The sequence below is a fragment of the Crinia signifera genome, chromosome 4, assembly GCF_055691185.1.
Source record: "Crinia signifera chromosome 4, ASM5569118v1, whole genome shotgun sequence".
NCBI lineage: Eukaryota > Metazoa > Chordata > Amphibia > Anura > Myobatrachidae > Crinia > Crinia signifera.
The window spans coordinates 132,768,026-132,783,838 of record NC_139220.1 but is presented as its reverse complement, the minus strand read 5'-3'; the positions used below and the strand labels follow the sequence as shown (position 1 = coordinate 132,783,838).

General features: G+C 45.8%; 1 protein-coding gene across 1 annotated transcript in view; it reads right to left on the bottom strand.

Moving 5' to 3' along the window:
* Positions 1-7,116, bottom strand: part of CPM (carboxypeptidase M) — a 64,943-nt gene extending 57,827 nt beyond the window's left edge. The window contains exons 1-2 of the mRNA XM_083182520.1: positions 6,819-7,116; positions 4,306-4,465 (exon numbers count right to left, since the gene is read on the bottom strand). Coding sequence (XP_083038646.1) covers positions 4,306-4,465; positions 6,819-6,827 — 169 coding nt within the window. The 5' untranslated portion in view covers positions 6,828-7,116. The remainder of the gene's footprint in view (positions 1-4,305; positions 4,466-6,818) is intronic.
* Between the last annotated feature and the right edge of the window lie 8,697 nt (positions 7,117-15,813).

The window sequence follows — 15,813 nt, the reverse complement described above, 5'->3', positions numbered from 1 at the left end:
AGTTGCACACACCACAAGTTCCTGGTCTTCTCTATAGGATGTCACCTGATATAGAGCAGATCCACAAAGAGGTAACAGCGGTGACCACACACTTTTCTCCCTTCTCCAGGTGCTGCTTACCAGCCCTTAAGGCTATTATTCCAGGTGCTCTCTCGCTATATGGGACACTCATTCCGCACCTATACCAACGGCAAGTGAGGAACAGCAGCACTCAGATCTGTGAGTTTAGAAGACCGTCTTTCCTTCTATAACCTATATACTCTGGGCACTCTCATCTGGGCCTCCGGGTGCAAATGCACTGCACTGACTATCGGCTACTCTGGGCACCGTACTTACTAGCCAGGACAGGCTGCACTTTCCACTCCCAATTGGTGTAATAAACAGGTATAACTCACTCACTTGTTTATTATGAGACAGGTTATCTAACCAAGCAAGCAGCAACAGTTATATTAATCTTACTTCATATAAATATTGCCAATAGACTTTGAACTGTGTCTATTTGTTATCTATTTAATTAAGTGTTTGTACAATAAAATTTGAGGTCTGAGACTTCTATTTCCTCAAGAATTTGCAAAAATCTATCTGCATATTTATGCAGATTGTATATTATTCCTAGGTTATTCTTGGAAAGTATAGGTAACAACCTGTAGAGCTGCTATATTTTGAGACTATTATCTATAAAAAATATATATATATATATATATATATATATATATATATATATATATATATGTGTGTGTGTTATATTTTGAAACTTGCACAAAAATTCTATGATAAGCATACGAATACTGCTTTCACATTGCAGAAATGGGTAATGACACGGTACTCTTAAATGGGACTTTAAAACGGGTCTGAGCCTTGAGACCTTTCACATTGCAGGTGAAAACCGTTTTAATTCAAACATTCAACCCGTTTAACCCCCAAGGGACACGTTTCAAGCTGTTCAAACTGCCAATAAAACGGCTTTAAAACGTGCAGGACTCTGCTTTTTAACCGTGTTGAAATACCGGTTAACTTTAACCGGTAAATCAACTCTGGCACTTTCACATTGCAGCCTTAAACGTTTTAAAATGGAAAAAAAACGGCAATATACCGTTTTAAAAGTGCGATGTGAAAAGGGAATAATTGATTACTGTGATTACTGATATTGTAAATACAACAGAATCTTCTCTTGTTTATTTAACAAGAAATGTCTTTCTTTTTCCTTTGATAGATGTTATTATATTATTGTATGTCCATAAACACTATATTTTATATTAAAAGTTCAAATCTAAATTTCTGATTACTTATTACAAGAGAGACTTTTCTCTTTTCCTGCTTTGTACTGGGACTTAGGTGGTAAGAGGAATCATTGATATTAATATTGATAACCAATAAGAATAAGTTGTTGTTTTTTAAAGCTACAAAATTTAAGACAAGTTTTTAAGTAAAAATGTTAACACCCAATTATATAGTGGGAATACTGTGAGTACGCACCAATAACCAGAAATTGGGTGTGATATGCTACTATAATCTTGCGGCCAGATGAATATGCAGGGGGAAGTGCATGGGGGAAAATCACCAGTGTTAATTTGCCGTGCCCAGGAATCAGCATAATGGCCCTTATTCTGATCGGTGCGGATATTCCCGCATTCTTACGGAGCGGTCCGCACGCCACGGTGTTTTGCCGCGTGCGGCCATCGTCCGTAGAAACGCCCACGTGTCCTCCGCATTCGGACGGACTCACTCTTTAAGAACAGGGCGTGTTTACGGACGACATACAAAGCATGCGTGTGCGGGAGAAACACTCCGATTCGGCACGGTATTACAGAGTATTACAGAGTATGCTCGGGAATACCGCATCCGAACGGGAGCCAAGCGGTGCTACCGCACGTAAGCGGAGTATTTACGCCAAACAACCCACTATGAAGTAACACATGTGTATTGCTAGTATTAATATTCTGTCATGTCCATTGTTAGCAGTTTGAAAGTGTCTGACAAGTACAGCATATGTGGGGGACTAGTAAGGTTTCCTTGAAGCAGCAATGGTTTCAATTAAAGCACTGACAAGCGGCCTATTAGTGAGTAATGAGTAAAGGAGTAGATTCTATTGGGTTCAGGTGTTAATGGTTGTAGTCATTAGGCGTACGTTCGCCTACCGCATGAACGAGTGGTGTCCGCAAAGCAATAGTACACTTGTGGACACCGCACATTTCTGCCCTTTTTGATCGCGTGCATTCGGAGTGGTTTCCGAATGTACGCCCCCCAACATAAGTGTACTCCCCCGTGTCCGCCCATGTTTCCGCCCCGTTTTGCCCACTTTGAAACTACGCCCATGTGTCATTCCGCATGACGCCCATAATACGCCCCTATTTCCCGACTGATAGCGGTGAACAGTTTTGGACGGGATTTGCCCGAACTGGTACCGAGTCAAGGCGTGGCACATGCGCGTAGCGTTCGCCACGCATGCGCAGACGCCGTAAAGACGCGATCCGTAAGTACGCGGTAAAGTCCGCGTCAATCAGAATAAGGGCCAATGCATTCACAGACATTTATTTACTGTAGTCAGACCCTGAACATACAATATCTGGTACTATAATAATAGCAGTCCCCTCCTCATCAATAATATTTAGAATACTCCTTCAATAATAGGGAATACAACCCTTAATTACCTATACAGGATTCTATAAAAATAAACTTTTGCCTCCAAACGATCCCCAGACCACAGAGCTTCGGCCACTCTGGGTTAACATCGTTGATTTAAGACCCCCACAGGGGAATAATCCTTCCTACTAATAAAAACATCCCCTAGTGCAGTGGTTCCCAAACTGTGTGCCGTGGCTCCCTGGGGTGCCTCGGAACACTTGCAGGGGTGCCCCGGGTTGGTGATCCAGGACCAATTCAAATTATTTATGGTTAATTATTAATGGGCAAAACCAGTGCTGGTGGCTGCCAATGGTAAAATGTGTACAAACAGAAGCAAATCCTGGCCTTTACCACATAACTGAACCTAAGAATTGCATATAAACCCAATCTAATAATTTTTTGGGGGGCCTAGGGGTGCCGTGAAAAAATTCCGATACTCTAGGGTGCCAGGATTCAAAAAAGATTGGGAACCCCTGCCCTAGTGCATAGCATATATCATAAAGGCTCACTGCAAAAGGGATATAGGAAGTATTCAATTTATTTAATCCGATTTTATACGACAGGCCTATTTGTCCCACCTATCTTAAATTAAAACTAAATAAAAGTTAGGTTTTAAACATAACCAATTGACATACCAAGAGTGCCCCACAAAGAGAGTCCTCTTTTCTCCTTTCCATTGCTACTGTACATTTGGACTCAGGGGAGCACCACCAACTCTTCAAAATAGCTGTACCCAATTTGGGAGATAGACATTGTTTTTTGAAAATTGGTTACAGGCTACCCAGGCCGCCCCCCACCACAGGTGAGACTAGATCTCTCTTGAGCTCTCTCACCCTAGGTGGGTAAGAACTTAGTGCGGAATCCAAAAACCACACCCCTAACAGTTAAGCCCCCCGCCAGACCAATAGGAGCCCGGGGGCGGGTTTAAGTGTTTAATGCATTTTTCTGATTCCCAGGTGCCGCGATCAGCCCTTGCGGTCCCAGGGGAATCTAAAAGTGACATCGCTACAAAGACCACTTAAGAGGTTCATACATTTTTCGGTACTTGTTTCCTAGCAAGGTGCCCATCGCATCGCATACCATAAGGCATACGATGGTATGCGATGCAATGTTACGCGATGGCAGCCGATGTTATACAATTTTAAATTGTATACCATCAAATTGTATGCCATTGTATGCCATATACAATGGTATATGATTTCAAATTGTATAAGCACCCTAATGGGTGTTTTCAATGTTAAATGTTTTCATACCCCCACTATCCACATCGGCATGGAGTTGACTTTATATAGTGTGGCGAGCGCAGCGAGCCACCGAGCCCGAAGCGTGGCGAGCGCAGCGAGCCCTGTGAGGGGACGCGGAATACATGTAAAGTAATACGCGTGAGCTCGCCATGCTTCGGACTTGGTGGCTCGCTGCGCTCGCCACACTATATAAAATCAACTCCACGCCAAGGTGGATAGTGGGCGTTGATAGTGGGGGTGCATTTAACATTGTAAGCACCCATTAGGGTGCTTAAACAATTAAAAATTGTATAGCGTGCTTATACAATTTAAAATCACATCGCATCGCATACCGGCATATGGCATGCGATGCTGTACGACTGAATATCGTGGGCGCCGTGCTAGGAAACAAGTACCCATTTTTCTACTACAGAACAGTTTGCATTAGGGCACTTACCTTCCACTGACTTCCCAATGCTGTGGAGATAAGTTATTGCTGGGTAATTGCTGTTGAACTCCTTTAATATATTTTCCATTTCTAAAGTGTTGTGATATGAAAAATCTAGGCTCTGTATGGAGAGATGGAGCCCTCCCAGACACATGCAGGACATGATCACCTGTGTGATAGAGATTTCAAAGGCCTTTATTACATTGTTTCCGTAAAGCATTTTGCTTTTGTACATTTTTGTAAATAGTTTATTACAAAAAAAAAAAAAAGAAAAGTAAAGTGGGAATTGTAAATGTGTTTAAGGAAAGGTAAATTTTACTAGTATTTAGGGCCAGATGTATCAAGCTTCAAAGTTTCAAACCCAGCCTGTAACAGCACAGGTAGGAGCTGATTGGCTATCTGTTTATCACTCTATTATATCACTTTTTGAAGCTTGATACATCTGGCCCTTAGAGAGTTAAGGCCCATACACACAATGCGACTTTGAACAGAAAGTCGCTCAAAACAGCGTGTTTGAGCGGCTTTCAGCTCAAACCCGCCAGTGTGTATGCCCTGGCAATTAGCGGTGAGCGCTGTGGCGCGCTCCAGCATCATCGCCGAGAAAGCCGTTCATCTGCTGGTAATACCAGCAGATGAGCTGCTTAGGACAGCGTTGCTCTGAGCTATGCAAAGCCGTCCCCAGTGCCCCCCCTGATGGTGCTGGGCAAGGGGAAAGCTGCTCAGTGTGTATGCACTGAGCGGCTTCCCCCCCAGGCGATGACCGCGATCATCGCTGTCCATACACGCCAGTGTGTATGGACCTTTAAGAACAAAAGACAAAGAGTGCAATTAATACCCCTTTTCCACAGCCACTAAATCCAATGTTATTGCACTGCTCAGTAGAAAAGGGGTTAATCCAACTCTGTTAGCTTGCAGGGACATTGCTATCGACTCGTGGGAGTAATTTTGTTATGGTGTATACAGTTTAAAATTGTTGTCTAGTGTGTATGCACCTTTACTTTATTCCCACCTCAGAATCATGCCCTAATGTGCCAAACCATCGGATAGCAATAACTTAAGCCCCCCATACACGGTCCGTTAATCGGATCCGTTGTGTGCTTAAACAGCACACATCGGATCGCATCCCTTGTGCATGCAGTGTGCATGCACTGCGATCCGATCTGATGTATAGCTAGTACAAAAAGTATGTGCAGCACATACTTTTTGTACCGTACTATGTGATGCGCAGGAGCGCGCATCGCATAGTACAAAACGGACCGTGTATGGGCTCCTTAAGGCTGGGCTGTGACTATGGTCCGAGTCCAGTTGCATTAATTGGTTTAATACACATAAAGCATACCTTCCAACATGATCCTCTCCAGGAGGGACACAATGTTATATTTCTGGACTTCCCTCTTAATTTAAGATTACCATCACCTGTGGTGAAACACCTTTTTTAATAAATAAATTAACCTGTTTAAAACAGGTGATGGCAATCATACATTTATAAGGTCCAGAAACAGAGCATTGTGTCCCTCCTGGAGAGGGTCATGTTGGGAGGTATGATAAAGGAGGAGTTTTTGTAAATGCTGGGCAGACGATCAGGCATTGTATGGGCACATTTATACCACCAGTCAGCTGCTATTAGAAGCCAATCACACTGAGTAAAAGTGCTGATACAATACATTGTGTCTAATTGTTCTGATAAGATTACATTGTGTCTAATGGTGATGTTGCTGATACAAAAAAAAAAAAAGTGAAATATAAATATAAACTGTTTTTAAGTGCCCTTGAGTCAGATCTTGAGGAAGCCTGTGGTCAATATGGACATACACAGGAGTGTGAATGGTGGCATAGCTTTTAGTTTACCATTTGGCACATCATGCCCAGGCTCCTATTTAAAACACTTGGTTGATTTACTCCACAGTAAAAGCATCTGACACATTTCCATTGAGATCACTTTATGTTTTTGTCCCAGCTATAGAATAATGTGTGGTCATTTTAAATGAAACCAGCTACACTGACAAAACAAGGCAATATGTAGGCAGCATAATGTGCACAAACTTGGTATGGCTATAACTGTAGAAGTTGCCAAGTCTATTTGAGGTTAGTAATGTGCCGCTACACTAGTAGTAAGAGAATGGTGTTTTCCCAATCCCTCCCTCCCTACCTATTTCACCCACGTGCAATTAAAAAAACATCTCAATATTATACTATATAATAAAAATAAAGGATGATGTCTGTCAGGCCACATTTTAACCATTCATTTCTGCAAGGTGCTGCACAATAGGAAAAGCAAATCTATACTGTATATATTATACACTTCATAGAAATAAAATGTGGTATAGGAAATACAATAAAACAAGTATCCAAACATTAACATATTCTACAACACAGCTGTGCCACCACCCAACATAATCAACAACAGGTTATTAGGTTAACAAATATTATACAGCAGAAATAATTATAGATCATCCGAGTAGGTCAGAAGTGACAAATGGATGTATATTATGTACAAATGTCAGCACTGCCTTCTCCATTACCCAGTGCATTATCCTTAGTAGTTAGTGGGACTTGTCCAGAAACTTTCCGTGATGACAGGCTGGCTCCGAGCTTGTAGTGCTGCCCAGGTGCTCGTCCTCTCTCTGCTGTCACCGGTGCTGCCTCTAATCCAGCCGCACTCACTCTCCCCCGCAAGTGACACTCCAGGTTGTCTCTTCATAGAGTGCACAATGTAAAGTTGTCTCTCTGGAGCAAACAGTGCATGTAGTCTTCTCTCTCATAGCGTCCACACAGCTTAACGCCACCTAGCGGTGGTTGTACAACTCACAGTAAATATCAGATCCTTCTCTCAAGTTGGCTGTCATAATAAAGCATTAATGTGATTAATGGGAGGGTTACAAGTACAGGAAGCAGATGGACAAATATCTCACTGTTAGCTCAATGTGTATGTCTCAACATGTGCAACAGCTAACATGACAAGAGAAGTCTGTGCATGTAGACCTACCAGTATGCTCCCCCTGGTATGTTACTCGTTTCATTGCAGTCATTGCTTATAACGGCCTGCCCAGAAGTTGGCAATCGTTCAGTAAGTTATGATGGCAGATGTAGCTAACTAACCAGCTCCTGACACTTTTCAAAGTTAGGAGTTTATTGTCTGGTACTTTCCATAGCTGCCTACCCTCCTGCATTCTGCAGGAGACTCCCTGAAATAGCAGCAATCTCCCTCTCTCCCTTCCTAATTAACCCTAGCCCACATTACACTTAACATTTGTGGGGAGAAAAGGAATGAGAGAGATACATTAACATTGAATCATCTGCACCATTTCCAGCACTTTACCAAGTATAGTAGATCTTACTAACTACTTTGGGGCTCAGCTACATTTGGATATACGTAATTTTAAAAGATTCCTCTCACATGTATCAGAACACACCCACGCTTCTAGGTGCCACGTTCACAATCTCTTTCCACAATCTCTCCATTTATGGAACTAGACACGCCCTTTAAGTGGAGCATGACATGCCCCTTCAATGGGGTGCTATGCAAAATTCTACTGCCAAATATAATCTCTCTGAAACTAGTTTTCAAAAGTAGGCAAGTATGTCTCTGGCCACTTCATCTCTCCACAAGGCTTTTAGTACATCTTTCCCAAAATGTGAAAAGCAGAAGTCTCACACCATGAAAATAATACCCCTTTTCCATCTACAACCCGGGTCGCACCCAGGATTTTGTACCCGGCTACAACCTGGGTGCGAACCGGCTTGCTAACCCATTCACACTAGAGTCTCCACCCGGCATAATGCCGGGCAAGTGATCTCATCGGGAGGTGGGGTCGGGCGGCGCTGGGAGATGAGAGCATCTCCCAGTGCCGGCTATTGCACTGTAGTGAATGGGACCCAGGTCGCATCGACCCGGTTACCTGTTTACACTACACAGTGAACCAGGATGAACCCGTGTTCAACCCTGGTCACTACCTGGATAGAAATGCCGGGTCTCACGACCTGGGATATTTCAACAGGGAGCATTTCCACCTGCCTAAAATCCCGGGTTTTGCGCGCTCCCATGCAAAAACCCGGGTTATTTAGGCTAGTGGAAAAGGGGTATAAGTCTATAAACTTTACTGAGTTCTTCTCTGCAACCCACATATCTGGCGACCAAGTGACTGATTCTGATAAGCATATACACTTATTGATTGGCCACTTGATATGTCTGGCCATACATAACAGCATACTTGTCTACTCTCCCGGAATGAATGGGAGGCTCCTGAAAATCGGTTGGCGCTCCTGGCACCCCAGAAAAGTGGGCAAGTCTTCCGACCAGCACTACCTACTTACTCCCCCTGCAGCACACAACCACCACCACAGCCGAGGTGTCCTTGTCTCACAATGCTTGTAATGTCGAAACTGTGGAACGGGGTCAAATCCATGATTAATGATGGGCCTTATTCTAGTTCACTATTAGAGGCAAAATCCTTCTCAGATGGACAAAACCATGTGCACTGCAGGGGGGCAGATGTAACAGGTGCACATAGAATTAGATTTGGGTGAATTATTTAGTTTCTGTGCAGGTAAAATACTGACTGCTTTATTTTTACACTGCAATATAGATCTCACTTTGAAGAAAAACCCCACCCAAATCTAATTATATCTGCACATGCTTTATCTGCCCCACCTGCAGTGCACATGGTTTTGTCCATTTTGCCTCTATAGGTGCGTACACACGGGGCAATATATCACCCGGTGATATATTGCCGGGCGATATATTACCAAGCGATATATCGCTCAATGCCCCCTTTTCATCGGCGACCAGAGATGGATGAACAACATGTCAGTTCCCCTGCAAGTTCTTTAGAGTCAAGCTCTCTTCAAGACTCCCCACTTGCTCCAGAGATCCGGTTACCTGTGTCCCGCTGTTACCTGCTACCATCTGCTGCTTACCTGGTCATTCCACTCCTGCCAGAAGTTTCCACGAGTTCCATCTTCCGTGTGATTCAGCTATCTGTCTGCAGCCCAGGTTACTAGTAGAAGTCTCCGGATATCAGTGGGTTCCCTTAACTGTTTCCTTTCGGCTTCCAGGCCGCTCCAGCGATCTCCAGTGATCACCATCGTTTCCCATCGAGTACCATCAACCGGCTCCCAAGCCGCACCATTGAGTATCTTCATCCGGCTCCCAGGCCGCATCATCAAATACCATCGACCGGCTCCCAGGCTCATCTTCTGTACCCAGTCTCCTCTGAGCACACCTTGCTACCATTATTCTTCTGTGCCCTCTGTGTTGCTACCCAAGCATTCAGTACCATCGATCCACCATTGATGGTTTAAGTAGAGCATCTCTGCTCTACCCGTCTCCATAGTATCATCCCTGCGAAGTCACATAGGAACCTGGGCAGAGGGCCGTGACCTGGTCGGCAGTTCCCCTTGTGGGGTCACTGGTGAATACCACTGTCGGCTTATACTCCGCGCCTCTGCTTTAGGTCTAGCCAATCCTCTGTGTCCCCAGCAGGTTATCAACCCCATCTCTCCGTGCATGAGCTCCAGATATCTAAAACCTCCCAGCTTCCGTTTCCCTGCGCCCTCCACTGGCTCACCCAGGTCATTGCCGGGAACACAGAATATCCAGGCCGTGACAACGGCACGGTGATGACACTAGCCTTCCAGGCACCCATTAGTGGACAAGAGTCACTCAGAACAGGCCTCAGGTTTGCTGTATTCTTAAGGTGCCTATACGTTTTTGCCCAGCGTGTATGCAGAGCAACTCTGTGAAACTTGATGGGCTGAAAACTGCACAGTGCATACACACTGAGTGATTTTTGACTGGCCCATTGATTTTCATGTGGGGTGAACGGCTTTCCATAGTAGGTCGTTATGGATAGCCTTCCACTTGGCTGGTCATACCAGCAGATGAGCGGCGACGGACGGCGATGATGCGGGAGTGTGCTTACCGCTCATTGCCGGGTCATACACACTGGGAGGTTTTGGGCTAAAAGCAGTTCTCAAAACACCAAAAATTTGCTGCTTTGCCCAGTGTGTAAGGGCCTTTAAAGGGGGGGGGGGGGGGTGTGGTGCCTTGGATGAGTGAGAGACCTGGCATTGTGGTTGCACCCGCCGCAGACCCTACAACAGCCACTTTACATTTTTCAATGGGAAAAAATATGAATTAAGCTGTGTATTCTATCATTTTCTGTTTTTTAAGTCATGGGTTAAGTGGAAGGACAACTGCAAATGTCTCATGTGTCTCAATGACTCACTGTTATTAAAACTTCTTTTAGCTGTAAACATTTAAAGGTTAGCTGTAAATATTTTATATTGCTGTGGTTTATGCTAGTCCTACTCAGGCAGACTTTCAGGATTGTTTCTTTAAAAATTCTAAAAATACATTAAATAATTCTTTGTAACAATGGAATACAAAAACTCAGTACATTCTGTACAGTTATTTATACTCACATGGGCTTCATTTACCCTCAAATGAATTACAGAACTTGGCAAATAAAAAATTGCATTATTTAAAGAAAAACTGATTGTGTATAATGTGTAGAGATCAATTGTACAGTCAGCACTGAGATGCTACCTCAGACGAAGAAGGCATGCCACATTTTCATAACCCTATGGGGGTGATTCAGATTGGTTTGCAAGAGCAAACTCCTTCTTTAATGAACAAAACCATGTGCACTGCAGGTGGGGCAGATGTAACATGTGCAGAGGGAGTTTCATTTGGGTGAGTTATTTTGTTTATGTGCAGAGAAAATACTGACAGCTTTATTTTTACACTGCAATTTAGATTTCAGCTTGAACAAACCCCACCCAAATGAAGTGCACATGGTTTTGCCCATTAGAGAGAGATTTTTGTGAGCCAACCTGAATTAGGCCCTTTATCAAAGTCACACTATAAGGCCCTGCATTCTGGGCAGTGCGGAGAAACTTGTGAGAATTTTAGTCCGTTTTTGATCAGGATATGACTGAAGGTGGCCATACACAGTGTGATAGCACCATGCAATGCGATGTGCGATCTTGCAGGCATTGCATCTTACAGTACAAGAAGTATGCGCTGCACATACTTTTTGTACTGTCTGCGGATCGCATTGCATGCAAAACGCATGCGTTGCGATGCGCGATCCCGTGGGCATTGCATCTTACAGTACAATAAGTATGCGCTGCACATACTTTTTGTACTGTCCGCGGATCGCGTTGCGATCCAGCCCATAACGGGTGCGATCATCGTACCATGTATGGGCACCTTAAGGGAAAAAAGTGTGTAGTGAAGTTAGGAGGGGTAGCTAGCCGTTAAGCAGCTCAGATTTGGTGGGATAGCCTTAGCGTGGTACATAGCACTAATAATGCTTCCTCTGGCCATTAGGTTGCTAAGATGATTGGTGATGAGGTGCCTGAGACACAACGTTATGTTCAGGGGTAGCACATGTGGGGCGATAGCTACCGCAACAGAAGTGGGGAATGTCTAGAGCAGTAGCACCACACAAGCCCAACTTATGGGGCATGATTCAGACCTGCTCTTTGGTCTGCAAATGTTTGGAGCCCAGTGAGCAGGTAAACAACCCCCACCCCTGTGCACAGCTGTAAATGCGTTTGCAGCTGTGCACACAGTGGGAAAATCATTTACCATCAAATTATTTCCCCCTGCTCACAGTGCCCGGGCAGCAAATTTGCAGACCAGCTAGTGGGTCTGAATCAGGCCCATAGACCTAGTATTGTCCTCCACATTAGTAGAAAGAACATAGAGAACCTATAGTCCTCCTTTGGAGAAATGTTCTGAGGGTAAGTAACCCCTTCAATAACTATTAGCTTTGCTTGGGAAGATCAGTGGAAGTTGAGGATCTAGGGCAGTGTTTTTCAACCACTGTGCCGTGGCACACTAGTGTGCCTTGAGCTGTTCTCAAGTGTGCCTCCAGATCTAGAGATGCCCAAACTAGTTTACAGCCACCGTCAATTCAAGTGTTGTTTACTGGTCTCTTCTTTTCATTTAAAGGGCCAATGTATTTTATTTGTGTTACCTGTTGGGACTAGTGTGATTGTTTTTTATATGGGGGGCAATAGGTTTTTTTTTCTTCCTGTGGGGCCAGTGTGTTTTGCCCTGTGGGGATCTCATGGTGTGCCTTGGCAATTTTAAAATCTTATTTAGTGTGCCGCAAGGTAAAAAGGTTGAAAATCACTGATCTAGGGCCATTGTTGAATACTGGCTGGTGTTTCCTTATTCTCCAAGCTGCAGATAGCGGTAGAACCAACAAAGGATTTTATTCTTTGTGAAATCATCATGGTTTGCCTTGGAAGTGAGAGTTTAACACCAGACTCCAGAAAGCCAGTTGTCACCATCCAGGTATTACAGCAGGCATATTTACCTTCCAGATGCCCGAGAAGGCTGGCACTGTACTCTAGACATAGTTTTGAACAGAGCTGTGTGTGATTAGCCTGCAGTGTACAACATCAGCAGTCTCCCGCCTGCACTCTGCCCCCTGCCTGTCATCTCCGATGCCCAGCTTCAGTCTCATGCGGCCAGGGCCGGCTCTATCTTTAGGCAGCTGCCTAGACGGCCGGGATCTGGGGATTTTTGGGAACTTCCCTGCTTTTTCGGAATGTTAGGCAAGTATGATTTAAGAGGTTGGAAAGTGGGTACTGGTGGCAGTATGGGGAGGGGCGGGGGGGGGGGTAAGTTGAATTTTTGCCTAGGGTACTAAGAAGCCTTACACCAGCCCTGCATGCGGCTTCCACAATGTCACCATTACTGTAGGCCTCAGACCATGTGCCAAACAAACATGCTTTCTCAGACATGGAAGCAGTCATGTCTTTCCCTTTCACATGGCCGTTCACAGCCAATCCTGTCAGTTCCCCAGTCTGGTTAATTGCCCAGCCAATCCACTTCCTATATCTATGTTTGGTAAGTAAGGCCAGTTGCCAGTGCTACTGATCTCATCCTGAGTGTATTACCTGCATGGTGTCTGTGTTTTCAAGCTGCTTTCCCGGTTCCCTGTTTCAGAGGATTTTGCTCCTTCCAGGTCCTGTGTCATCTCCAGCAAGCAGCTGGGTACTTGTGTATTATCACGGCGCCCATCGCATCGCATACGATGGTATGCGATGCGATATCACGCAATGTTGTACAATGGCATACAATTTTAAAATTGTATGACATTGTATATGGCATACAATGCCATACAAGGGCCCTTATTCTAATCGGATCGGTACGGCCCGCGTGCGGCCGTACCGCCGATGTTTTGACACTGCACATGCGCAGAGGTCAATCTGCGCATGTGCAGCCCCCTTCGCCGCAGACGTATTTCGTCCGCCGCAAAGGGGGCGTATAGGGGCGTGAGAGGCATCATGCCCTCATTTCCCTATGTGTACGCCCCGCGTTTCATGGGCGTTCCCATGCAAACGCGGGGCGTATGCATGGTAATGGGGGCATGACGCCACTCATGGGGGCGGAAAGCTGACGTCGCCGGATGTCAGCTTTCAGCCCCCATACAAGCTACCACACGGACGATTGTCCGTGTGGTCTCAGCTTGCGGGAGCTGCCGCGGCGTGCGGACCTGCCTTCGATGGTCGACGACCATCGAATGCAGGGGGCAGCTCCCAGCATGGTGGAGGCGTACGCCTCCACCATTTTCGTGCGGATCGCCAGCCGTCCGTGTACGGACGGCCGTGGCGATCCGTAGGGTGGGCGGGGATTGGTTTGTGCGGCTGGAGCCCCGTGTGCGGCTCTGGCCGCACCAACCAGAATAAGGGCCAATGCGATGAGATGCGATTAAAAATTGGGTACTGTTTACCTAGCACGGCGCCCATCGCGTTGATCGCATGTACATCACATGCCATTATAGTGGCATGCGATGCCTGCGATGCGATGGGTGCGATTGTAGCGATTTTATATAGGGAACAATGTTAAATTACCTTCTAATCTACCAGATCAACCCAATGGCCCCGATTTTACATAGGGAACAATGTTAAATTCCCTTCCAATCAACCAGATCAACCCAATGGACACGATTTTACATAGGGAACAATGTTAAATAGCCCCCAGACCACAAATTGAATAGAATAACCACCCTGAAGTGTGAAATGCCCCCCCCCCCCCCCCCCATTGTTAACGTCACCCCACGGTCAACGGCATCCCGAAGCGTGGCGAGCGGCGGCGGTACGCGTCCTCCGACCTTTTCATACCCCCACTATCCACGTCGGCGTGGAGTTAAGAGTAGAAAGTGTGGCGAGCACAGCGAGCCACCTAGCCCAAAGGACGCGTACCGCCGCCCCTCGCGGGCTTGCTGCGCTCGCCACGCTTCGGGATGACGTTGACCGCGGGGTGACGTTAACAATGGGGGGGGGGGCATTTCACACTTCAGGGTGGATATTCAATTCAATTTGTGGTCTGGGGGCTATTTAACATTGTTCCCTATGTAAAATCGTGTCCATTGGGTTGATCTGGTTGATTGGAAGGGAATTTAAGATTGTTCCCTATGTAAAATCGGGTCCATTGGGTTGATCTGGTTGATTGGAAGGGAATTTAACATTACAAACACATAAGATGCATGCGATGCCTGCGATTTGCGGCAAGATACCCGCGATATAGATTGTGGGCGCCGTTCTAGGTAAACTACCAAAAGTTGTGTAAGCACCCTAATGGCTGCTTACAATGTTAAATGCACCCTAATGGATGCTTACAATGGCCACCGAGCCCGAAGCGTGGCGAGCGCAGTGAGCCCCGCAAGGGGACGTGCATAACTTCACAGGTATACACGTCCCCTCACGGGGCTCGCTGCGCTCGCCACGCTTCGGGCTCGGTGGCTCACTGCGCTCGCCACACTATTTAAAATCAACTCCACGGCGACGTGGATAGTGGGGGTATGAAAAGGTCGTATGATGCGTACCGCCGCCCCCTCGCGGGCTCCCTGCGCTCGCCATGCTTCGGGTTCACGTTTATAGTGGGGGGGGGGGGGCGTGGGGGTGCATTTTACATTGTAAGCACCCATTAGGGTGCTTAAAACCACCCATTAGGGTGCTTGTACAATTTTTAATCGAATAGTGGTGTAAAATCGCATCGCATGCCATCGGGTGTATGGCATGCGATGCGATAAAAACATTGTGCGACCAACATTGGGGGCACCGTGATAATACACAAGTACCAGCAGCTGCCTTGCTCCATTGGTGGTCTGCCATCGGTGCTCCACCATCCGTACTTCTCACCATCGGTACTACTCACCATCGGTGCTCTGCCATCAGTACTTCTCATTGGTGCTTCGCCATCAGTACTTCTCATCATCAGTGCTCCGTCAACGACACTTCAATTCCATTGGTGTGTTATTCATTTACCTTCATCGCCATCGATGTTCCTACATCACGACTGATCGCTAAAGGTGCATCCTTCATCGATACCTACCACCATCCATGTCCTCCATTGATACTTAGCATCTGCGACTCTCTCCTTCACTGGTGATCTCCTGGTCGATATTTCCCACCATCAGTGCTTCCATGCCATGACCGGGCTTCCGTGGTATTCTCCAGGTCCAGAGTGGTCAACCATCTGCATTATTTCTATTC